At 43.9% G+C, this 24,845-nt stretch overlaps 1 protein-coding gene across 1 annotated transcript in view; it reads right to left on the reverse strand.

Moving 5' to 3' along the window:
• obscna (obscurin, cytoskeletal calmodulin and titin-interacting RhoGEF a) overlaps positions 1-21,927 on the reverse strand; it is a 142,957-nt gene extending 121,030 nt beyond the window's left edge. Inside the window, 13 exon segments of the mRNA XM_056276899.1 lie at positions 1,847-2,119; positions 7,060-7,326; positions 8,508-8,774; positions 9,374-9,643; positions 10,937-11,203; positions 12,036-12,299; positions 13,804-14,070; positions 14,362-14,631; positions 15,470-15,736; positions 16,601-16,705; positions 19,457-19,618; positions 21,514-21,780; positions 21,888-21,927. Of these exon segments, the coding sequence (XP_056132874.1) occupies positions 1,847-2,119; positions 7,060-7,326; positions 8,508-8,774; positions 9,374-9,643; positions 10,937-11,203; positions 12,036-12,299; positions 13,804-14,070; positions 14,362-14,631; positions 15,470-15,736; positions 16,601-16,705; positions 19,457-19,618; positions 21,514-21,780; positions 21,888-21,927 (2,986 nt within the window).
• Between the last annotated feature and the right edge of the window lie 2,918 nt (positions 21,928-24,845).

Below are 24,845 nucleotides of genomic sequence, written 5' to 3' on the forward strand. Positions count from 1 at the left end.
TTCTAACAGAGCTTTAAACTGGCGATCATTTAAAACTCGGGCAACAATAAAGTTGACCACTCGAATGACCAGCGACATCACCTCACCAAGCTCCTGGCCACACGTCTGAGCGCAAAGCGCCTCCTGGTGCAGGATGCAATGAAAACTTAGGATGGCTCTCTTTTCATGTTCACGGAGAAGCGCTACAAATCCTTTGTTCTTCCCCAACATACAGGGTGCACCATCCGTACAGACAGAAATAAGTTTATCCATCGGTAGTTTTTTTCTTTAGCAAACTTCATGAAAGACGTGAATAAATCCTCTCCTCTTGTTGTCCCTTTCATTGGCAAAACAGCCAAGCTTTCCTCACGCAATGTGTCATCTGCAGCATACTTGGCAATTATACTGCACTGAGATAGACGGCTAACATCTGTTGACTCATCTAACGCGAGAGAAAAGTATGTCCCGGCGTTTATGTCCTTAATTTGTGTTTCCTCGACTTGATTTGCCATCATGATGCTACGATCGTGCACAGTTCTTGCTGACAGGGGCATGTCTTTTATTCGTTTGATTATCTTGTCTTTATTTGGGAAGTCATCAAGCAGTTCATTGGCCACATCAAGCATGAATGTTTTGGCATACTCGCCATCTGTGAATGACTTTCCATTCCTTACTATTGCCAAAGCACCCGCAAAGCTAGCGGAATTCCCGTCACCTTGCTTGGTCCACACACGTAGTTGCTGCTGACTCGTCTGCACTCTCCGCTGTAGCTCCTTGCATGCCCTTTTCCTGCTGTCCCCCGCTGGATATTTCGATGCAAATGAAGCATGGTGCGTATCGAAGTGCCGCTTTATATTTGACCGTTTCATCGATGCAATTTTATCATTGCATATTAGACATACCGCAGATCCTGCTCTCTCCACAAATGCAAATTCCTCTGTGCACGCAGCCTGGAATGCACGGTAATCATCGCCTTTTTTTCTTTTCGCCATCTTTTCCGTTACAAGGGTTGAAGCGGATAAACTAGTTGGCTATCTGATAAAATTGATTTCTTCACCTTTACAATGACCCGGACATGCTCGTGAGCCATTGGTTCCCGACCCGACCCACGGGTGACCCGTGAAATTGATCTTCAAAACTAATTTCTGTTTACTTTAAAATGACACAGTATTATTAAGAAATATCACAAGTATTTTAAAATCAGTTCCAAACTGATTTTTAAAAAAAAAAAGTTTTTCAACTCAAAATTGTCTGGGAGCCATATGCCGTCACCGGAAGAGCCATATATGGCTCGCGAGCCATAGGTTCCCGACCACTGACCTATAGACTCTCAAGAGATTTTTAGAGTTGTTGGACCATGATGATGGATTAAAAAATAAAAAAAACGCACAAAATTTGGACTTGGTGTGCAAAGGCCTTAACAGTACTGTAAGTCATTTGTAATATGCCTTACAAAGTCTGTAAAAGGCCCAAGCCACTACTGTCTTCTAGAACCTTTAACAGGAAACTCTTCAATTAATATTATATTTAACAATACACAGGATATGATGTGAGAATCCTTGTGCCATACTTCTGAGTGAACATTCACACTGAACACCAACTCAGACAGCAAGCTAATGCATTTGTCCAGCAGTTCTCTTTCAGGTCCTCAGGTACTATCAGCACTGCTGGTTTTCTATTCCACCAGGTACTGTTAATTACATTCACCTGTTGATGATAGACACCATCATCACTGTCCTCTTCATCTACACCCCTTTTATATAATTTTATACAAGTCAGTAGACATAGATGTGTGTTTCTTACTCTTCAAGATTGCACATGCATCATTTCAGGAACCAAGTATCAAATCAGATTTTGAAAGCCTCACCTCTAACCAGCAGTGAGGCGTAGGACCTCTTATCCCCAGCCTCGAAAGAGATGGTGCCGGTGTCTTTTCGGGCAAGCTGTCTGAATGTGAGTGTGTGGTACCCTCCCGGGACTGCTTGGATCTCGTTGAGATCGTTGGTGTAGAGCAAGGTCTCGTCCAGGTACCACTTGACTGCCGTGTAATCGCTGGGGCAGATCCGACACCGGAACATGACTGTATCACCCTCCAGACACTCTACATCCTCCAGTTCATCAAGGATCAACACCTTCGGGCCTGAGACACATTGAAGAATGTATAACTCTGTATTGTATCTCAATAAAAACTCACTGTACACCAGTTAACATATGGTGTAATTTAATCATTAATGCAAACATGGGAGGAAGGCACAAAGTTCATACGTAGTTGCAAGAATGATGAGATAAAAGATGCACATACAGTGACGAGCCAAAACGTTAAAACCACTGACAGGTTAAGTGAATAACATTAATTATCAGTATCAGAACCAGAATCAGAATCAACTTTATTGGCCAAGTGTGATTATGCATGAGGAATTTGACTCGTTTAGAGCAGCTTCTAGTACTTTCATATATCACTCACAAAAAAAAACCACAAAGAAAAAAAGAAAAACAAAAGAAATAAATGGAACAATAAATGGAATACTAGAGGTAAGTATGTATGCACAACAGGTATGTCACAACTATACAGAGTTTTGTTATGGCTGAACTGTTAACAACTTGTGCCTATTATATTGCATATACATTATATGCTAAAAATATATACTATATATCCAAGGCTCAGCGCTTTCAGTTTTTATTTTTAAAAAAAAAAAATCTGGGAATTTATCGGTGTTTAAACCGATCTGCTCCTTTTAAAAAAATCTGGGTATTTTTCAGTGAAAATAATCCGTGAAAACATAAACTCCGGGTGAAAATCAGTTTAAACCGATCTGCTCCTTTTAAAAAAATCCAGATATTTTTCGGTGAAAATCGGTAAAAACCCTAAACACTGAGCCTTGTACGTATATACAGTGCATCTGGAAAGTATTCACACCCCTTCACTTTCCCCACATTTTGTTATGTTACAGCCTTATTCCAAAATGGATTAAATTCCTTTTTTTTCTCATCAATCTACACACAATACCCCATAATGACAAAGTGAAAAAGGTTTTGTAGAAATTTTTGCAAATTTATTAAAAATAAAAAACTGAAATATTGCATGTACATAAGTATTCACACCCTTTGCTATGACACTCAAAATTGAGCTCAGGTTCATCCTGTTTCCACTGATCATCCTTGAGATGTTTCTACATCTTGATTGGAGTCCACCTGTAGTAAATTCAATTGATTGGACATGATTTGGAAAGGCACACACCTGTCTATATAAGGTCCCACTGTTGACAGTGCATGTCAGAGCAGAAATCAAGCCATGAAGTCAAAGGAATAGTTTGTGGACCTCCGAGACAGGCTTGTATCGAGGCACAGATCTGGGGAAGGGTACAAAAAAATTTCTACAGCTTTGAAGGTCCCGAAGACCACAGTGGTCTCCATCATTCGTAAATGGAAGAAGGTTGGATCCACCAGGACTCTTCCTAGAGCTGGCCGCCCAGCCAAACTGAGCAATCGGGGGAGAAGGGCCTTGGTCAGGGAGGTGACCAAGAACCCGATGGTCACTCTGACAGAGCTCCAGCGTTCCTCTGTGGAGATGGGAGAACCTTCCAGAAGGACAACCATCTCTGCAGCACTCCACCAATCAGGGCTTTATGGTAGAGTGGCCAGACGGAAGCCTCTGCTCAGTAAAAGGCACATGACAGCCCGCTTGGAGTTTGCCAAAAAGCACCTAAAGGACTCTCAGACCATGAGAAACAAGATTCTCTGGTCTGATGAAACCAAGATTGAACTCTTTGGCCTGAATGCCAAACGTCACGTCTGGAGAAAACCAGGCACCTCTCATCACCTTGCCAATACCATCCCTACAGTGAAGCATGGTGGTGGCAGCATTATGCTGTGGGGATATTTTTCAGCGGCAGCAACGGGAGACTAGTCAGGATCGAGGGAAAGATGAATGCAGCAAAGTACAGAGAGATCCTTGATGAAAACCTGCTCCAGAGCGCTCAGGACCTCAGACTGGGGCGAAGGTTTACCTTTCAACACGACAACAACCCTAAGCACACAGCCAAGACAATGAAGGAGTGGCTTCGGGACAAATCTGTGAATGTCCATGAGTGGCCCAGCCAGAGCCCAGACTTGAACCCCATTGAACATCTCTGGAAAGACCTGAAAATAGCTGTGCAGCGACGCTCCCCATCTAACCTTACAGAGCTCAAGAGGATCTGCAGAGAAGAATGGGAGAAATACCCCAAATATAGGTGTGCCAAGCTTGTAGCTTCATACCCAAGAAGACTTGAGGCTGTAATCGCTGCCAAGAGTGCCTCAACCAAGTACTGAGTAAAGGGTGTGAATACATGCAATATTTCAGTTTTTTATTTTTAATAAATTTGCAAAAATTTCTACAAAACCTTTTTCACTTTGTCATTATGGGGTATTGTATGTAGATTGATGAGAAAAAAAGGAATTTAATCCATTTTGGAATAAGGCTGTAACATAACAAAATGCGGGGAAAGTGAAGGGGTGTGAATACTTTCCGAATGCACTGTATCTCATCTCATCATCAGCCGCTTCTCCGGGGTCGGGTCGCAGTAGCAACAAGCTAAGTAGGGCACCCCAGATGTCCCTCTCCCCAGCAACGCCTTCCAGCTCCTCCTGGAGGATCCCAAGGCGTTCCCAGACCAGATTGGATATGAAGTCCCTCCAGTGAGTTCTGGGTCTACCCTGGGGTCTCCTGCTTGTTGGACGTGCCCGGAAAACCTCCAAAGGAAGGCACCCAGGAGGCATCCTAATCAGACACCCAAACCACCTCAACTGGCTCCTTTTGACATGAAGGAGCAGCGGCTCTACTTCAAGTTCCCTCCAGATGTCTGAGCTCCTCACCCCATCTCTAAGGCTATATATATATGTATTATATAAATATATACTAATGGATGGATGGATTGTATACTTGTTATAATTATAACAATAATATGTAACCAGTATACAGCAGTTATGTATGTATTTACAATTGTACACTTTTATTGCACATCTGGTTTAAAAAGAGGTAGTGCACATTGTAGATATGTAATTGAGACATCTTGACCAGAAGGGGCTAATTACAATGTGTCATACTTACATAATAAGTGTTCATTTTTGCACCATGCTACTAAGTCTTCATGAGAGAGATGGCCTGTGGGAAAAAAAATGTTCCTGTGGTTCCTCTGGTGGTTTTGGTGCACATACCTCTGTAGCACTTGCCAGAGGGTAGGAGTTCAAACAGACTGTCCTGTGTGTGTGTGTGTGTGTGTGGGGGGGGGGGTGGAGGGGTCTGTCAATTTATTTTGCATAGCCCAATATTACAAATTTGCCTGTGCTGATCTGCCTGCCCGTTTCTGGGCTCCAGAGGTGTACAAGGCCTGCAGGGTGGGCAGGGGAGTGCCACTGATTTTTTTTTTCTACTGTCCTTACTGTTCCTGCCCTGTTTTGTTGCTGCTCCGAACCAGACCGTGATGGATGTGCACAGGACAGATTCAACGACTGCTGTGTAGAACTGGCTCAACAGCTCCTGTGGCAGACCAAATTTCCTCAATTGCCACAGAAAGAACATCCTCTTCTGAGGATGGAGTTGACGTTGGTCCCCCACTTCAAGTCTTCGGAAATGGTAGTTCCCAGAAACTTGAAGGTCTCCAAGGTTGACACGGGTTGTTGGATATTGTGAAGGGGAGCAGTGCTTAGAGGTGTCTCCTAAAGTCCACTGTCAAATCTATAGTTTGAGCATGTTCAGCTCCAAATTGTTCTGACTGCACTAGAGCACCAGCTGCTCAACCTCCCACCGATATGCAGACTCGTCACCATCGTGGATGAGTCCAATGACCGTAACGTCGTCTGCATACAATATCTCATTACAATGGCACCTGTCAACGGGTGGGATATATCAGGTAGTAAGTGAATGGTCAATTCTTGAAGTTGATGTGTTGGAAGCAGGAAAAATGGGCAAAGCGTAAGAATCTGAACGACTTTGACAAGGGCCAAAATGTGATGGCTAGATGACTGGGTCAGAGCATCTCCAAAACGGCAGGTCTTGTGGGGTGTTCCCAGTGTGCAGTGGTCAGTACCTACCAAAAGTGGTCCAAGAAAGGACAATTGGTGAACCGGCAAAACAGGGTCATGGGCTCCCAAGGCTCATTGATGCACGAGGGGGAGCAAAGGCTAGCCCGTCTGGTACGATCCCACAGAGGAGTTACTATAGCTCAAATTGCTGAAAATTAATGCTGGCTACAATAGGGGTCACAACACGTAGTGCATCTCAGCTTGCTGTATATGGGGCTGCGTCGCTGCAGACCGGTCAGAGTACCCATGATAACCCATGTCCACTGCCAAAAGCACTCACAATGGGCACATGAGCATCAGAACTGGACTATAGAGCAATGGAAGAAGGTGGCCTGGTGTGATAAAACACGTTTTCTTTTCCATCACGTGGACAGCTGGGTGCATGTGCATCATTTACCTGGGGAAGAGATGGCACCAGGATGCACAATGCAAAGAAGGCAGGCTGGCAGAGGCAGTGTGATGCTCTGGCAATGTTCTGCTGGGAAACCTTGGGTCTTGGCATTCATATGGATGTTACTTTGACACGTGCTACCTACCTAAACATTGTTGCAGACCAGGTACACCCTTTCATGGCAACGGTGGCTCGAGGGGGACCTACACAATATTAGGTAGGTGGCTTTAATGTTTTGGCTGATTGGTGTATACTACAGCACAATCAATGACATAAAGTTCATGTCTTAGAACGACTCATGTATTAACAAGGTCATACATGTGTGTTATCTTACCAGTTTGTACCAGATGTTGAATGGTTGAATTAGATGCTTTATGCACAGAAAATAACAGAACACAGTAAAGACAACAGTCCCAACTTGATCTATTGATTGTTTGGTTGTAGTTTTTATTTGTTGCACCTGCATTACCTACTACTTACAATTTCTTACCAATATGCTGCTGCATTGATCCACCTTCCTTGCAGACATCATATTTAAGTTTTAACTTTTTTTTTTTAATCTTATCTCATCAGATCTGATAACCATGTTAATTGACACTTAACACTTTCCTGTGCTGTAGCCTTACCTTGCACGGTTAGCATTGCCCGGCTCTGCATAGTGCCCACATCACAGGTGTAGACATCGGTGTCTGACTTCTCCAGGCTGGTGATGGTCAGTGACAGCACCACGCCCTTCTGCCTCAGGAGGTACTTCCTGCCAGGCTTTAGCTCCACCATGCCCTTCAGCCAAGTCACCCGCTTGGCCAGCCTTCTGGTCTCACACTCCAGGGTCACCTTTCCCTTCTCTTCTGCCCGTGTGTCTCGGAGCTCCCGAGCAAACGTGTGCTGGAGCTCTGCAGCGGTTCAGCAAATGAAAGTCAATACTTATTTTGTGACTTTATGATAGTAATTATTATCCAGTGTAGTCACCAAACTGTATTATGTAACAGTGTACATACAGCCCAGCATACATACAGTTCACATTCATTCCATACACCCACAAAAAGCTGGGATATGGGATTGCCTCCATTAACGAATAGTTATTTCATCCATCTTAACCACAGAGTCAGGTTACATAATATTAATGGGCATCTTTACTATGGTTGGAGACACTCTCCATATACGGCTCTTGAAATTTTTGACCAGGTAGGACAAACACTGGTGCAGCAGCAAACACATTCCTACTCAAACTGAAAAAAGGATCAAAACACGGTGACAATTTGGCCATGCTTCTGTTGAACAGCTAATCTACCAATTCTACAATCAATATTACTGTACAACAGTGTTCCCATATAGTTTAATGTACTATGTAAAATATCAAATTGCCTGTGTTAGCTTTGGTTTCCACATCAATTTTTACACGGGTGGCAATTGTTCACTGTTGATCTGACAGCACACCAGCCACTATGGCTATTACACCTTGTTTGTAGTTCTCTCTACTAGAAGGAGGGACAGATCTAGGAAAACATGGATTTGAGCTTTAATCCAGTTCAGGGTAATGGTGGACCCTGTCTAAATGCCTGCCAGACCCTGTCACCAGTAGCAGTGTCTGCGTGTAGTGTCTGGCTGTCTTCTGTCACCAGAAGACAGGCAGACACACTGGACAGTTGGCCAGTATGTCACAGGGTCCACACACAATCACCGACTCATCATTCATACCTATGAACGTTTGATAGTTTCCAATTCACCTATTGTGCGTGCCTTTGGTCTGTGGGAGGATCTTGAGGAAACTCACATAAACACAGGGAGAATATTAAAAGCCCATAAAGAGGGCTGGAACCTTATTCAGGATTCTCTTCCGCTACTGTGCAACCCTACAGCACAGTGCATACAACTCCAAAACAGAGATCATCTGCACACATGTGTCATTAGCCAAAACTTTGATGCAGAACATATCTTCTGTACTATGCAGAGACTAAATCAAATCTCAATGTTGTGTTCAACGCAGAACACTGAGATGGCTATTTTAAAGGGGCCTTTAAATAGACATGTATGAGTCTTGCTTTTATTTTTACAATCCATTCTGGTCTCTCACCTCTGATGTCCAGCTTGGCGCGGGTGGCGATGCCGTCTGCCTCACAGCAGTACTCCCCCGAGTCTCTGATGGTGGCACTCAGGATCATGAGGCGTACCAGGTTCTTCTCCACACTGATGACATACTTGGGGCCCTGCCGGATCTGGTGACCGTTTTTCAGCCAGCGAATGGTGGCGTCCGGCTTGGTGATCTCACAGCTCAGCTCCACATCTTCCCCTGGAACTGCCTTGACATTCAGCAGGTCCCTAAAGATGTGCACGGGCTTCTCTGATAGGGGGACAAACATACATTCCTGTGACTCACATTTATTAAACCTAAATCTTCATACTGACTGCAGGCTTTTTGGATAAACAAGCCCACCAAATAGTGTATAAACTGTTCCATAGTTAACAGGCAGGAATATCCACTGACAGATGCTGGTAGGAAGAAACACAGAGAAGTATATGCAAAAGTTTGTACATTGCAGTAGAAACAGCAATTTAATAGGATTTCCAAACTTTTGCACATGCCACATTTTCTATTCACAGACAGTTGAATCAGTTCATCCGGACACAATGTTTGAGCATGCATAAGGATACACTTTCTATTATTTTTTCATCTGTGAAATTCAGAAAAATAATAATTGTGCATTACAATGTGTAGAAATATGTCACATTTAAGTTTCAACACTAATGAGGCTGTATTAATCTCTTTTTACTTAGTAATTTAGCAAAACATGCAATTCAACCAGAGATGCCCAAGGTTTTGCACACATCTGCATGACCATCTTCCCATTAAGCTGTACGGTCCTGCATACACACACATAGATTTGAACAGCTTAAAGACTGGAAACTCCCCCCCTCCCCCCACAGCCTTCAGCTTTTTACCTTTAACAAACAGCATGGTTCTGCAGCCTAGCTCATTAACTGTGAAAACCACATCTCCAGCGTCAGACAGGATGACGTCTCTGATGGTCATCCTATAACGGCGGCCATTTTTGATGACCTGGAAATGACTGCTGGTGACCACCAGCTGGCCATTGATGGTCCAGGAGGGCTCATCGGTGATGTCATGAGAGAGGAGGCATTCAAAAGAGCAGCTCTCACCCTCCAGGACGGACACTGTCTTCATACGCTGGGCGATGGTGATGTGCAGGTCTGTCAGATTCATGAAACAGCTTTTTTAAATATAATTTCATTGCAGTACCTAGAATGTCTCAAATCGAATAGCCCTACCTATGGCCTGACTCTGATGGATGATGAGTAAAACAACACACTGGAGGTAAATCAAATTATTTGCAACCAGAGCCACACAAATTTATAAAATTCATTTGAAGAGTACTTTTCCAAAATGCCACGACTCATTTTTGAGGGAAACTATCAACTAGAGTACATTCTTCAACATCTTTCAAAATGTAAAAGTATTAACAATTTGTTAACAAAAGACATCAGTTATATGTTATTCTTTCAAAAGTGACATGAATTGTTATAAATTTGTGCTGTCAATCATTTTGTCTAGTGCAGGTGGCACTTTTTTTTTTCAAATACAGATAGCCCGTATTTAAAGCTGTTATGGGAAGTTTTTCAATGATTATTTATTAGTGTCAGCTTAATTTTGATGAGTATATAAAAGCTAGATAATCAAATAAGACCATTACGGAAAAGATTAGATATTGCTATGTAATGATTCCAAATCATTGTCTCCAGGCTTGATTCCACACGAAACACCACAAAACGATTTATAGCCCACAGACGGGATACATAGCCACAATTAGAGATACATTGCCTCATGGCTGTATATCTTACAAATGCCGTTTTTCCAAAACACCACTACATTTCTCATTCTTCTCTTCAAAAAAAATGCACAAGAAATCAGAGGGTGAATATAGAGCTTTGCAACAAGAGGCAATGCTGATGTGAAATGAAGTCGTTCTTTTGCAAAACACTACTGCTTTTGTCCACAGAGGCGCACAAAGTCAACATCCATCCATCCACCCATTATCCAAACTGCTTAGCCAACTCAGGGTCACGGAGATGCTGGAGCCTATCCCAGCAGTCACTGGGCGGCAGGCGGGGAGATACCCTGGGCAGGCCGCCAGTCCATCACAGGGCCAACACACACACACACACACACACACACACACACACACTTAGGGACAATTTAGTACGGCCGATTCACCTGACCTACATGTCTTTGGACTGTGGGAGGAAACCAGAGCACCCAGAGGAAAGCCACGCAGACACAGAAAGAACATGCAAACTCCACACAGAGGACAACCTAGGATGACCCTCAAGGTTGGACTACCCTGGGGCTGCTGTGAGGCGACCACGCTAACCACTGTTCCACAAAGTCAAAAATAATCCAAAATTCTCCATAACAGTTTTAAATAAACCTCTTCAGACTTTTTCTAGACCGTAAGATATTCAAAATCCACTTTTCCCACCACCCACCATGTACGGTGACCTTAGCCTTAGTCTGACTGGTGCCGACTTCACAGCTGTACTCCCCAGCATCGTCCTTGCTCAGACGGTGGACAATGAGGGCCATGGACTTCCCAAAGTGCAGCAGCTCATGTTGATCACTGGGGGTCAGGACCACACCATCCTTCTTCCAAATGGGGGTCACCGTCTCCTTGGAAGCTTCACACTGTAGACAGACTTTTCTTTGTTCTTCCCCTGTCACATCCTCTAAGGGCCTGAGGAAGACCACAGGGCACTCTGGAGACACAATGTAGAAATATCTCAGAAACATTCCCTGGCGTTTCTCATTAGTGAATGAAGGAAGACCATATGATCATCAACATGCCAATAAGGGACAACTTCAGAGAAACTATAGAATATGAATTACTAACTAGCATCAATCCAAGGATAATTTGGTTATTTGTTACCCACGCTCATTCATCCATTCACTATATCCACTTAATCCAATTCAGGGTCACAGGGTTCTGGAGCCCATCCTAGCAGGAATTGGGCAGAAAGAAGGGAGTCACCCAGGACAGGTTACTAGTCCATCACTGGACCCCCCCCCACACACACACACACACAGTCACATTTATGGGCAATTTAGAGTCCCTAATTCATCTAATATAGCATGCATGCTTTTTGACCTTTGCATGAAAACCATGCAAACAGAAGAATATGCTAATTTCACACAGAGGAGCTCAGCTCAATCCAAGAAAAGAACTGATGTAAAACAACAGTACTCAACACTAAGCCAATGTGCTGCCCACCTCAGGATCAATCTATGTAAGACAAATAATCTTCATTGGGGCTAGGAAACAGCAGGTACCTCTGACTTTTTAAGGCTCCATCCCCCGCTTATCAAAAGTAAAATTTGAAAGTTGCAATAATCCATAGAAAATGTAAAAAAAAAAACAACATTTATTTTAAGCTCCACGTGTTATAAAAGCTTAAAACATGAATTCATTGTGCTTTAACACTGCTATTCAGCAGAAACGCTGATATTAAAATTATCACACAGATGCATTGTGATTATGCACTGAATTCATTCTTATCTGATCTTTATCCCAATCATTTTAACATGGCTGACCTTTGACTTTGAGTGTGGTCGTCTCAGTGAAAAGGCCGGCCTTGAAGGTGACCATGCTCTCTTGTGGGCGGAGCCTCTTGATGGTAAGCCTGTGCATGGTGCCCATGTGGTGGATCCTGTTGATGGAGTTGGCATAGAGGCGGGTGCTGTTAATGAGCCACTCCACATTGGCTACTACGTAGTTAAGCTCACACGAGAATGTGGCGCTGCCGTCCTCCTCCACCTCTACCGGCTCAAGGTGTCTGACCAATTTCAGCCTTCGTACTGTGATTAACGAGAAGAGTTTTTAATGGAAAGTGGATAACATTGTTAATCATACAAAAACTCAAGAAAGCACATGTAATTAATGTAAAAACCCTACTAAAGTACTGATGCAGCATATGGGGTGTGGTTTGAGTTTTGTTTGGAGGTATGGAGAATTAGGAGTAGTCCATCTGATCAACAGGGCACGGTTACTACACCGGTGTTTTTGCTCTTAAACACTACCAATACCCAGTATTACTACCTTTCACCACTAGAGGGTTCTTTGAAGTTATTTATATCTCGCCAGATGGTAGCCTGGAGGGGATTATGTTTTTGGTTGCGCGCACGTGTGTGTCTATTTGGCTGCTTCTAACCTCACATACTACTGGGCCTATCAGCTTAATAATTTTTGTGCAGAGTTATGACTGTATGAACAAGGAACTCTCGTGGTTGTGGTGATTAAAAACCTTTGAAAACCCCATTTTATACCACAATTGAGTGCTAATTCCTCAGCTGGTTTTTCGCCTAAACCTGAGCACCGAACATATGCAGGCAGTGACTCTGTATTTTCCCTTCTCCTGGTGGGTGACAAAAGGGGTGGTTTTAGCCAAGTCAAACCACCGGAGAAGGGGAGAGCTTCCTGGTGGAGATCTTCACTCTACTAAGTGCACTCTTCTAGTTATATATTTAGTCCTCTGGCATCATGTTGCATGTTGTTAGACTGTAATTGACAGAGGTTAGTTTGTTATTTTACAACAGTAAACAAAAGTAAATGGTTTGAAAATGACACCAATTCTTTTACATTATTGTTGATTAATGATCAGCATGTTAGGTGCGTTGTAGCCCACATTTAGAATGTTATGCACTAATATGTGCTTTTAAAAATTTTTTTTTTGGCTACCCCCGCTTTTTTTCCCCCCAGTTGTACTTGGCCAATTACCTCACTCTTCAAAGCCATCCCGGTGGTCACTGCTCCACCCCCTCTGCTGATCCGGGGAGGGCTGCAGACTACCACATGCCTCCTCCGATACAAGTGGAGTCGCCAGCTGCTTCTTTTCACCTGACAGTGAGGAGTTTCACCAGGGGGACGTAGCACGTGGGAGGATCATTGCTATTCCCCCCAGTTCCCCCTCCCAACCAAACAGGCATCCCGACCGACCAGAGGAGGTGCTACTGCAGCGACCAGCACACATACCACATCCGGCTTTCCACCAGCAGACACAGCCAATTGTGTCTGTAGGACGCCCGACCAAGCCGGAGGTAACACGGGGATTCGAACCAGCAATCCCTGTGTTGGTAGGCAGCAGAATAGACTGCTACGCCACCCTGACACTCCAATATGTGCTTTAATTTTGTAATAAGAATATACTTATTTTACAAATGCTGCATTAAAAACTGTAGTGTTGCTCTAACTGAAAAAAATATATAGCTAGCCGACTTGCTACAAATACATTTCTGAATCCCATCCTTTGTTATTTAAGCAAATCTGTTGTCTAATTCTCTCTCAAACCTTTGTGATCCTTACCTTCTACCTTGACCTGTGCCGTGCTCTTTGACCCCCCCGCCATACAGTGGTACTGCCCCCCGTCCATCCCCACGAGTCCGTGGATGGTCATCAGCGCTTGTCTTCCCTCTCTCTTCATACTGTACTTATTGGAGCTCTTCAAAGCTGTGCGACCTTTGAACCAGCGCACCACCCTGGGGGAGGGGGTAAACTCACAGCTCAAAGTCACTGAGCTGTTCTCCTTAGCCTCAATATCTTCCAGGTGGTTGACCACCTGAAGAGGGCGCTCTGGATGGGACAGAGTCAGCATTCGCAGAGTGATAAGACAAGAGGAAATTTGAACCTATCTATTAGACAACACTGATAACATTTAGATTTGTAACATGGAGAAAGTGGAACAAAAGGATCAAATTCACCAGATAATAACAAAGCTATAAAATAACAATTGATTGATAACATTAACGATGCATTCTATTTTAAAGCAGTTATTAAAAACACGTCTCAAAGTGTGAGAAGTTCTCTGAATTGATGCAGCAGAGAAGTGCAATTTTCTGGACATCACTTGCAAATCCAACTTACCTTTGACGGTGAGCTGAGCTTCAGAGCGGCTCTTGCCAGCTGTGAAGACCACGGGTCCAGACATGGAGCTGTCTGTGGAAGTGAGGCAGAGACTGTGGACAGTGCCCTCCCTGTCTATGCTAACCATGGGGCCGGACTCCAGCACCTCTCCATTCAGAGTCCACCTCGGAGGCCTCCCTGACCTCAGACTGGTCTCCACCTGGAACAGGGACGGTTCTGGCTCCGTCACCTCCACTGAACTCATCCCCCGCACTATGCCGATAGCCTGCTCTGCACAGACAGCCAGAACATATGTTACCAAAGCCAACAAGAACATGGGGGGGAAAAAAAGAACACTCGTGACTTTGGGCTTCGCAAAAATTATTTGTTGTGTCAATCATATCATGTAAGATGTCTGTGTAAGACTGTGCAGGAATCTAATGCACGTGTTGAGAATAAGAATAATATCATTCTGAATTACACTGTATTCTCTCTTGGTCTCTCCCTTGTATTCTATCACCTGGTATTGCCCATGAGGTTTCATTCGAGGTAGGATTTCAAAGAAATGCCATCGACAGAGATGCAAGTAAGACGTACTCTATCACCTTTAACCTGCTCAAAGAAACCAATCTTTTGATAAAAGTTTTCAAGTGTTTCTGATGTGTCAGCTTGCTTTTCTGGGTTGTTAGTTAAAAACAAGATTCAGACAAGCTAACTCTAGCTCTGTTGAACTGCTGCAAAAGCGTCTATTTTACAATGTCAGTGTCAAGTATCCATTCGGGATATGATTTAAAGAATATGTAACGTAACTACTCAATTGAAAATGCGCAGTCAGTACTAGTCCTACTTCCAATTACAAACTTAAGACACTTTTAAACAAGGATCCTGTATCACTGTTCACAACAAAGACACACAACAGTTGTGCTTCACGACACTATTGTATGTGTCCTTGTTTTGATATGAACTTCCCACCAAGTCAAATTCTTTGCATGTGCAAACGTACTTGTCAAACAGTCAAGCATGACTTGACTAAACATACTAAAACCTGACAATTAAATTTTATTTGTATAGCCTAATATCACAAACTACAAATTTGCCTCAGTGGACAAGGATGGTCCGAGCAGCTCACCCTCCACCAGGAGCTGGCAGGAAGTCCTGTCATCTCCTGCATCACAGGTGTAGGTGTCTTCATCTGAGGAGCAGACGTCATCGATGGTCAGCTGCCTGTACACATCCTGGCTGATCAGCTGGTACTTCTTACTTGGCAGGAGCTCCCTCCTGTTCTTATACCACCTGACCTGAGCATTGGGCCGCGACACTTGACACTCCAGGAGGCCCCGGTGGCGGTACATGGCGATTTTGACCCTCAGGGGACGCAATATTTGAACTGGTAGCTCTGAAAAAGGAAGGCAGTGACATACAAGGGAGGTTTTCTGGGGCAACTATGAACTGTTACTTTTACATTTTTAATATTTTGATTAGGAACGATTATATTAGAGGGACAGCTCAGGTTGGACGGTTTGGAGACAAAGCAAAAGAGGCAAGATTGAGATGGTTTGGACATGTGTGGAGGAGAGATGGTGGGTATATTGGGAGAAGGATGCTGAATATGAAACTGCCAGGAAACAGGAAAAGAAGAAGGCCAAAGAGGAGGTTTATGGATGTGGTGTGGGAGGACATGCAGGTGGCTGGTGTGACAGAGGAAGATGCAGAGGACAGGAAGAAATGGAAACATAAGATCTGCTGTGGCGACCCCTAACGGAAGCAGCCGAAAGTAGTAGTAGAATCAATTGAGAGGCTTTAGAGCTGCGGGCTTGGAGCAAATTGCTCTCGGTATCTTCCTCAAGAATACTTTGCATGTGAAACGGTAAAGGTACATTTAGATACATGTTTGATCCTTTAGTTAACTGTGACTACATTTGCTGGAGCTGTTATGGATTTACATCAAAAATATATTTCCTAATTTATCCTTAACCTTAAAGCAAAGAGCCATCAGTCATCGTTCTGCAGCTGACATAGCGTGACAATTTTTCCAACCCCCCCCATGTGTGTTTTTTTTATTTTAATGAAAGTCAGAATACTACTAAGCACCCTATTCCCCTCAACATTCACATAAGAAACAACACATTCGTATAAGCAATCATACCACCCTTCCCCACAAATTAAACCTTTCACGTAAGCAACAACATGCAGTATAATTGACAACACAGGAGTAATGAGTGCAGGTCAGGTATGAAGTAGAAGATGATTACTGGCTCACCTTGTACTGTGAGGGTAGCATAAGAGGAAACCCGCTCTGCAGTAAATTTGATCTCTCCAGCATGCTCTGGTCTGACCGACTTAAAGCACAGCATGTGGGTTTTACCTGCAATCAGATCCCAAAAACCACATTGAAATAAAATCCATCTTTTTATCTACAGGTAGTCCCCAGGTTACGAACAAGTCCCGTTTTTGAGTCTGTTCTTATGTCGGATTTGTATGTCAATCAATCAATCAATCAAGTTGCATATTATGGCGCTTTTCTAGGCGCAACAGCCACTCAAGGCGCTTTACAATTAATTCACTCACACACACACACACACACACACACACACACACACACACACACACACACACACACACACGTATGTAAGTCAGAATAGTTACGTACAGTTCACGTCAAGCGTCAAATAGCCAAATGTTTGCCCTAGTATATATTTTACCTAAAAGATCATAAATATAATAATGCAATCGTAGTTGACTTCTGGACATAATTCACCACAGCTTGTCGTTCGTATGACGCGCTCACTTTAAGCGCTCAGGGTGTGGCCATGGTGACGCGAGCGCCACGTGGTTGGGCGGGGGTAACGACGACAGGCGCGGCGTGGTGTTCGAAGAGGGAAGTTCGTCTGTTTTCTCGCAATTTCCACATAGTAATAGCAATAAACACAGTAAAGTACACCTAGTACAGTGTACTTATAGGTATGAAAAACTTAAAAGAAAAATTACATTTCAAACTCCTCACCTGCCACCGTCCCGGGAGCGGGTCGCGACCGGCGGAGGCCGGCCGTTTGACGCCAGAAACGAGAGCCTCCGCGCCTCACCGGGTAAGTGAAAAACAGTAAGAGCGTTTCACCTCTCTCTCCGAACGCTTTAATATTCCCACTTTCGTTTCAATCGTGGTCGTTTTCCTTTTCTTCGATGCATCACCGTCTCTCGTATCAGATTCACGCTTTGAAGCCACGATTACGAGGGTAAACACAAGGCAAATTTAACGCACACAACGTTTACGCGACCCCACTTAATGGCGACGACGGCGTGGTATTGTTCTCCCTCGGGCCGACGAACCGCCTAAAACGCGCAGTGTTTTGAGCGTCGCGCGAAGTAGTCCGCCCGTTCGTTAGTACGAACCATCGGTTTTTTTTAAAAAAATAAGCTTTATGGAGGTCGGTTCGTACGTACGAGAGTTCGTATCTACCTATCTAGCTATTACTGCCCTTCGTCGAATTAATAGTTCACACCCAGCTGTCCGCGGTGGCGTAGCGGTCTAAGCATCGGCTTGGTGTCGATGCAGTTGCCCACTGGGGACTGGGGTTCGCGCCCCGGTCTCGTCAGATCCGACTATGGCCGGACTCGATGAAGCAGCAATCATTGGCAACGCTGTCTTAGGGAGGGGGGCGGAGTCGGCTTGTGTTCGTCATGTGAATGCGTCTCTGTGGGTGTCGGAAAAACAGTGGTTCGGCTTGGATTCGCCTTGTCACGAAAGTGGGGAGGCGTCTCCTTCGAGACTGCCGGCCGGAGAGATGCAGTTGGCGAACGCATGCAGTACGAGGGTGGGTGTTTGAATTAAAATAGGGATCAATTGGCCACTAAATTGGGAGAAAAAAAGGGAAAAATCAGAAATAAATTAAAAAAATTTTTAAAAAAAAGTTCACACCCAGAAGATGTGAAGTAAACCTTTTTTTCTTCTACTTTTTGCAACCGAATGGTTGCCGTGGTAACAAGTGGTGCTTACCTGCCTTGCTCAAGGACACCCAAAGCTGAAATATAGATACCGAAATATAGATATATTTTCTTTCTATCCAAAAACATTTTTTCAGCTTTAGCCAATAATTTGATTCTTCTCATCTTCTTGGAAAATAAAAGTGTCCTATGAACATGGAGACATTCCATTTCCTGAAGTTATGGTAGTGTAAACTACTAATAAGACACGTTAGCCCCTAGCAAATGGGTCTGACCTTTTAGCCGAGCGGTTAGTGATGTCGCCTTGTGGTGCAGTACACCCCGTATCGAATCCCGCACCGGGAAAGAAAATAACTGGTTACAATATCTTCAAACACCAGAGGAAGAAAAACGATGCAGATGTTCACGTCCTGTTTCTACCTTTCATTTTCTAGCATCACATTAGTTTAACCGTCACGCATTTTATACTTTTCCTTTTTACTGAAAAAGAATATATATTATAAATATATGAGGTAGAATTCATAGAACTAAATTTTTCTATTTTTCACATTTTAAAAGCGCTCCTCCAGGTTCAGTTTCTCTCAACCAATCTCTTCTTTCAGATACTCACGATAGCATTACACTCATTTACATACATCCAATAAGGTAAAATCAAAAAATATGAAACCCCGCCCAAACTTACTATAAAACCGCTTGTACTTGTCACTCAAAGGTCGCCTCGTGAATATTAATAAGAACTAGACCACGCCCTCACAGTTCTTGTGACAATTGAGAACAATTATGGATAAAGATATAAGAAAACATTTGTCATTTACAAATAAAATGTTTTTTTTTCTCATGCCATGTTCAATATTTCTAGCCGGGAAATGTTAAATATGAATGGTGATTTTGGAAGGATTTAAAAAGCAAAATGGATGATAGTGCAAGTTTTTACATTGACCCAGTCAGGAAATATAAATTCATAGGGTGATTTAAAAACCTGCCGCAAGGACAGACAGATGAGCAGACACCATCATCTGAGTGACAGATCATTTGACACAGTGAAGTGATTGTTTGATAGATTGGTTTGAATTGTGAATGGGAGGAAATCTGAATGAGAAAAAGGTCTTTCAGCCTGTATTTTAGCTGGTAGCATGGTTTTCTGAGATGCGCTTGTGTGGGTGCACACACTCACCCTGGTGTCTGATCTTGATGTTGTCACTGGGTCGGATCCGGCTGTCATCTCGGTACCATCGACCATCAACGTCCATCTGGTTGACCTCACACAGGAAGTTGACTGTCTGACGCTCCATGATGTCAACATCCTCCAGTTCCCTCTCTATACAGATGTCTCTGGCTGGCAGAGGTACAACCAACAGAGAGGGGAAAAAAGGGATGAGTTGATGACTGGCAACTCATACAAAAGTACTACTTTCTGGAGTATATCCTACAGTATTTATTGTACTTGGTTTTAATGTTTGCCGCTGAGTTTTTCTGTGCTCCCCAAAGCTGTTCTTCCATAGAGAGGCTTCTGGTTTGGTCAAACATGTTCCAGTCCAGCCTTGTGCTCGAGTTTGATTCATTTCCATCTTGTATATTATAAACTAAAACTTATATATTGTTCATTGTACACAAAATCAACACATTAATTTGAAAATTTACCCATAACTCACAGACTCCTATTTTAGGCTTTTGCCTAAAATAGAATGATGTAAATACAGTTTTGTACATTGGTATTTCATATTCTGTCAGTATAATTTGATAATGACAAAGAATTTACTAAAATAGGTAGAAAGTAAATTACAAGTAATGTAATTTGATCATTTGTTTTTATGGATACTCCCCCCCCCCTTTTTTTTTTTTTGGTTTTGTCCCCAGTTGTACCTGTCCAATTACCCCACTCTTCCGAGCTGTACCGGTCGTTGCTCCACCCCCTCTGCCGATCTTGGGAGGGCTGCAGACTACCACATGCCTCCTCCAATACATGTGGAGTCTCCAGCTGCTTCTTTTCACCTGACAGTAAGGAGTTTCACCAGGGGGATGTAGCACATGGGAGGATCACACTATTCCCCCCAGTTCTCCCTCCCCCCTGAACAGGTGCCCTGACCGACCAAAGGAGGCGCCAGTGCAGCGACCAGGACACACACCCACATCTGGCTTCCCACTCGCAGACACAACCAATCGGCTCTGTGCAGTCTGTGTAGTCCACTGACTTCCGGTTTCTACTGCAGCGGTCATACCAGTTTACTGTTTGTTGGTGTGTGCTATTGACAATGGCATATTTTTCGCGATGGCTGCAAGATTTACCATGGCTAAATGTCGACGACATGCACAGAATTGTCGACAAACTCAGGAAAGTTTGTCGACAATTCTGTGCATGTCATTGACATTTAGCCATTAGGCATTGCAACAAACTTTCCTGAGTTTGTCGACAATTCTGTGCATGTCGTTGACATTTAGCCATGGTAAATCTTGCAGGCATTGTGAAAAATATGCCATTGTTAAGAGCACACACCAACAAACAGGAAACTGGTATGACCGCTGCAGTAGAAACCGGAAGTCAGTGGACTACAAATATGCACAGAGTCGATTGTCAAGTCAAGTTTATTTATATAGCACATTTAAAACAACCACAGTTGAACCAAAGTGCTGCACAAGCTTAAAATACAATATAAAATAAGTAACACATATGAATATGAAAATACATGTAAAAGTAAAATAAAGGAATTAAAATGTAAACAATAAAAAAAGAGTAAAAGTATATTTCCACAATAAAATCACGATTGTGGCTGAAGGGACGCCTGACCATGCTGGAGGTAACACGGGGATTCGAACCGTTGGTAGGCAACGGAATAGACCACCATGCCACCCGGACACCTGTTTTTATGTATACTTGATTAAAAAAAAATTCCCAATATAATACCCTTTGATGTGAATACTGTATGGTGTAAATAATATATCGCACAGAAACCTTCTCTTTTTTCACCAATGAAGAGAGGGAGAAAAGAGACTTAGGGGGGAAAAGATAGATAGGTAGGTGGGTAGGTACTAGATGGGTAGATAGATAGATCGATTGACTTCATTAATCCTGGGAGGGAAATTGCATTGTTAAAGCAGCCTGGCACAAATCAACACTTGGTACTTTATAAAACAAATTGCAATCGAATAGCAAAGAAATTATATATAGACTATAAAAGTAAAACTGTGAGAAATGTATATAAAACTATAATAAGGTCAGGGGCAGCAGTCTACCTCTGATGAGGAGTCTTCCTGAGGTCTGAATACTGCCGGCCTGGAAGTGATAGATGCCGGCATCTCCTAAAGCCGTCCTGCTCAGCGTTAGGGTGTGTGTCTTCCCATGGGCGCTGATTCGGCAGTTGGGTTTCGACTTGAGTGGGATGCTGTCACGGGTCCACACGCCCTCTATGTAGGACAGGTTCAATACAACCTCCAAGAGGCAGCTTTCACACTCGCACACCTCCATATCCTCCAAACCCTTCACCACCTGCAGGCGGTTCTCTGGACATACAGAACGCACAGACACAAAAAAAACCACCGTCACGTTCATTCATGCCTTTTAGTTACAGTGATCACATGACAGCTGGTAGTGTAAGAGGGGAACTTACTGGCGGCTGCTACCCGCCCGCTGGTCTTGTTGTCTCCCATCGCGGAGCTGGTTGGATGGCCTTAATCGACGAGAACCTCGTTTCTCAGCAATTAGGGCATTCTCTTTTCCACCATTTCAATCTGTAGAATGACCCCGGTGCTAAAACCACTTTAAGAACAAACACAATCATATCAGGCCATGTCTTTGCTTCAGAAGAGGGCAGATCAGTGACCCGTCACAACCGGCATTAAGTGTTCCATTTGAATAAAAACAAATGGAATTGATGCCTCATTTAAACCAGTGAAGAATCAAACTGCTGAACCTTGTTGGGCAATTAAAAATTTGTATAACTGACATTGTTGGAAATGTCCAGTAGTGTCTGCAGGTGAACTGTAGTCTGGATTTATCTAGCGTATCACCACGATATATGCTGTGTCTGATTTTGCTGTTGCTAAACAAGTAGGCCTACCATAAGCTATCTGTGTCTAATTCACACATTTCCTTGCCAGATTTACCCCAAAGCTATTAGAGAAAAATATTTTCCTCTACCATTTCTCTTTAGTCACATAAAAATGGCAGGCCAGACACATGGAGATGCTCTGGCAACAGTGGCTCTCAAACAGGTCCTCAGATGCTGCCATTACTGTTGGTTTCTTCTTCTGTCTGGCTCAGAAATGGTGGGCCGAAGAACCAGCTGGATAAAGCCAGATAAGCCACTGTAATTAGCCTGGTTCCATGGTCTGCAGGATTCTCTTCGGCTTTCACAATGTCACATGTTCACCCCCCGCCCTTTTTCTCCCCAATTGTACTTAGCCAATTACCCCATTCTTCTGAGCCGTCCCAGTCACTGCTCCAACCCCTCTGCCGATCTGGGGAGGGCTGCAGACGACCACATGCCTTCTCCCATACACGTGGAGTCGCCAGCCACTTCTTTTCACCTGACAGTAAGGAGTTTCGCCAGGGGGGACGTAGCACGTGGGAGGATCATGCTATTCCCCCCAGTTCCCCCTCCCCCCTGAACAGGCACCCCGACTGACCAGAGGAGGTGCTATTGCAGTCACCAGGACACATAACCACATCTGGCTTCCCACCCACAGACATGGCCAATTGTGTCTGTAGGGATGCCCAACCAAGCCAGAGGCAACATGGGGATTCGAACCGGCGATCCCTGTGTTGGTAAACAATGGAATAGACCGCCACGCTACCCGGATGCCCTGGTTTTCTGTTCTGTCAAGTAGTTCATTACATTCAACTTTAGTTCCAGGAGTAGAACCTCCCTGATTGGAGGCTTAATAACTGGAACAGCGGGGGGACGTAATGAACTACTTGGTAGAATATAAAACCAGCTCCTCAGGAGCCTGAGGACCTGATTGGGAACCACTAGTTTACCCTATCGAGATGGAGGCATGTTGATCCCGGTTTGGCAGTCCTGCCAGTTCTGCTCCGTCATGAAGAGCAGGGTAATCTCTGTCACCTTGCCTGGCTGAGCTCAGCACCACCGATATAGACTCAGCTGTGCGGCGACATACATGCGTCCATCTCAGGCCAAACGAGAACTGCCACGGACTAGACCGTCTGATATGACGTTTATATGAAATCAAATTCAGAGACTGACCGCTGCCCTCCAACTACGGACAGAGACCTGATGTTTTCAAAGGCCTTTAAAGGGCGGAGGGATATCCTGGACCAACACCTTACATCATACAACAACATTTTGCATTGGCAGAGAATTTCCCGGAAGACACCTAGGCTAAAGGAAATATGATACTTATCCAATGAGATCATTTCAAGAATGGACAAGAAAGCAACCTGAATGTATTTTATTGACGCAAAACAATTCCTTTGCAATGAGTTTAGCCCAGTCAAATCGGCTGATAACAGAAATAACCTATAAAGACTAAGTCACTTCCATACTAAAAAATACCTCTTGGTAAAATTTTGAAAATGTTTCATGCGCACCATATGCCTTTTTTTTTTTGGCATTGAAACAGCAACAAATTACCAGAACATGCTAGATCCACAGCTTGGATGTACCCACCTTCTACTTGCACAACTGTATTCTAAGAAAAATACCTCCACGCATGTCCTCTTTCCGTCTTCAAATCTTTAATAAAAACACCAACAAAAAAAAGGGGGGGAAAATCCACCGCTGCAACAAGTTTATCCGAGTCTTGTCCTGTTTCTCACAAATCCCTCAAGATCGACAACAAAGGTTTGGCCAGAGGAGAGCATGCCTTGCTTAGCAGGCTGCATCCTAGTCTTCCCTAAAGCAGAAAGCCTCCTCGGGTTTTTTTTTTTCTGTCTGAACAGCTGACATATCTGTCCTCACAGACTGGCCTCCAAAATAGCCTTCTGTCATTGTGGAGGCCAAGATGGCATCAGATCTGCCGGTGTGCGACAACATCAATATATCATCCTTAAGGAAAGAGCCAACAGCGTCACCTGCCACATACAATAACCAGGTTTTCACCCCCCCCCATTAGAATGAATGAGGTGTGCCCTTGTTTAGAAATGTACATTCATGGTGGTTCTCCCATGTGTTTTCTCAGTCAGTTAAGGTTTATTTGATCATATATGCTTAAGTACCAGGTGTGAAAGGGTCAAGATGGAGATGTTGAGTTTAATCATTTCCACTGTTTGTGTTTAAGTATGAATTTGCTTGCAGAGCTATGACCCACAGATAGGCTGACCAAACACCTATTTGTGTGTGTGCGTGTGTTTATTGTTTTGGGGGGGGGGAGTTCTCCCTTTTTCTCCCCACTTGTATCCAGCCAATTACCCCACTCTTTCGAAACGTCCCGGTTGCTGCTCCACCCCCTCTGCCGATCCAGGGAGGGCTGCAGACTACCACATGCCTCCTCCGATACGTGTGACGTCACCAGCCGCTTCTTTTCACCTGACAGTGAGGAGTTTCACCAGGGGGACGTAGCGTGTCCAAGATAGCAACATTGCTGTGGCCCGGACCCGTCCCACACGA

Source organism: Lampris incognitus, chromosome 3 (genome assembly GCF_029633865.1).
Source record: "Lampris incognitus isolate fLamInc1 chromosome 3, fLamInc1.hap2, whole genome shotgun sequence".
Lineage (NCBI taxonomy): Eukaryota > Metazoa > Chordata > Actinopteri > Lampriformes > Lampridae > Lampris > Lampris incognitus.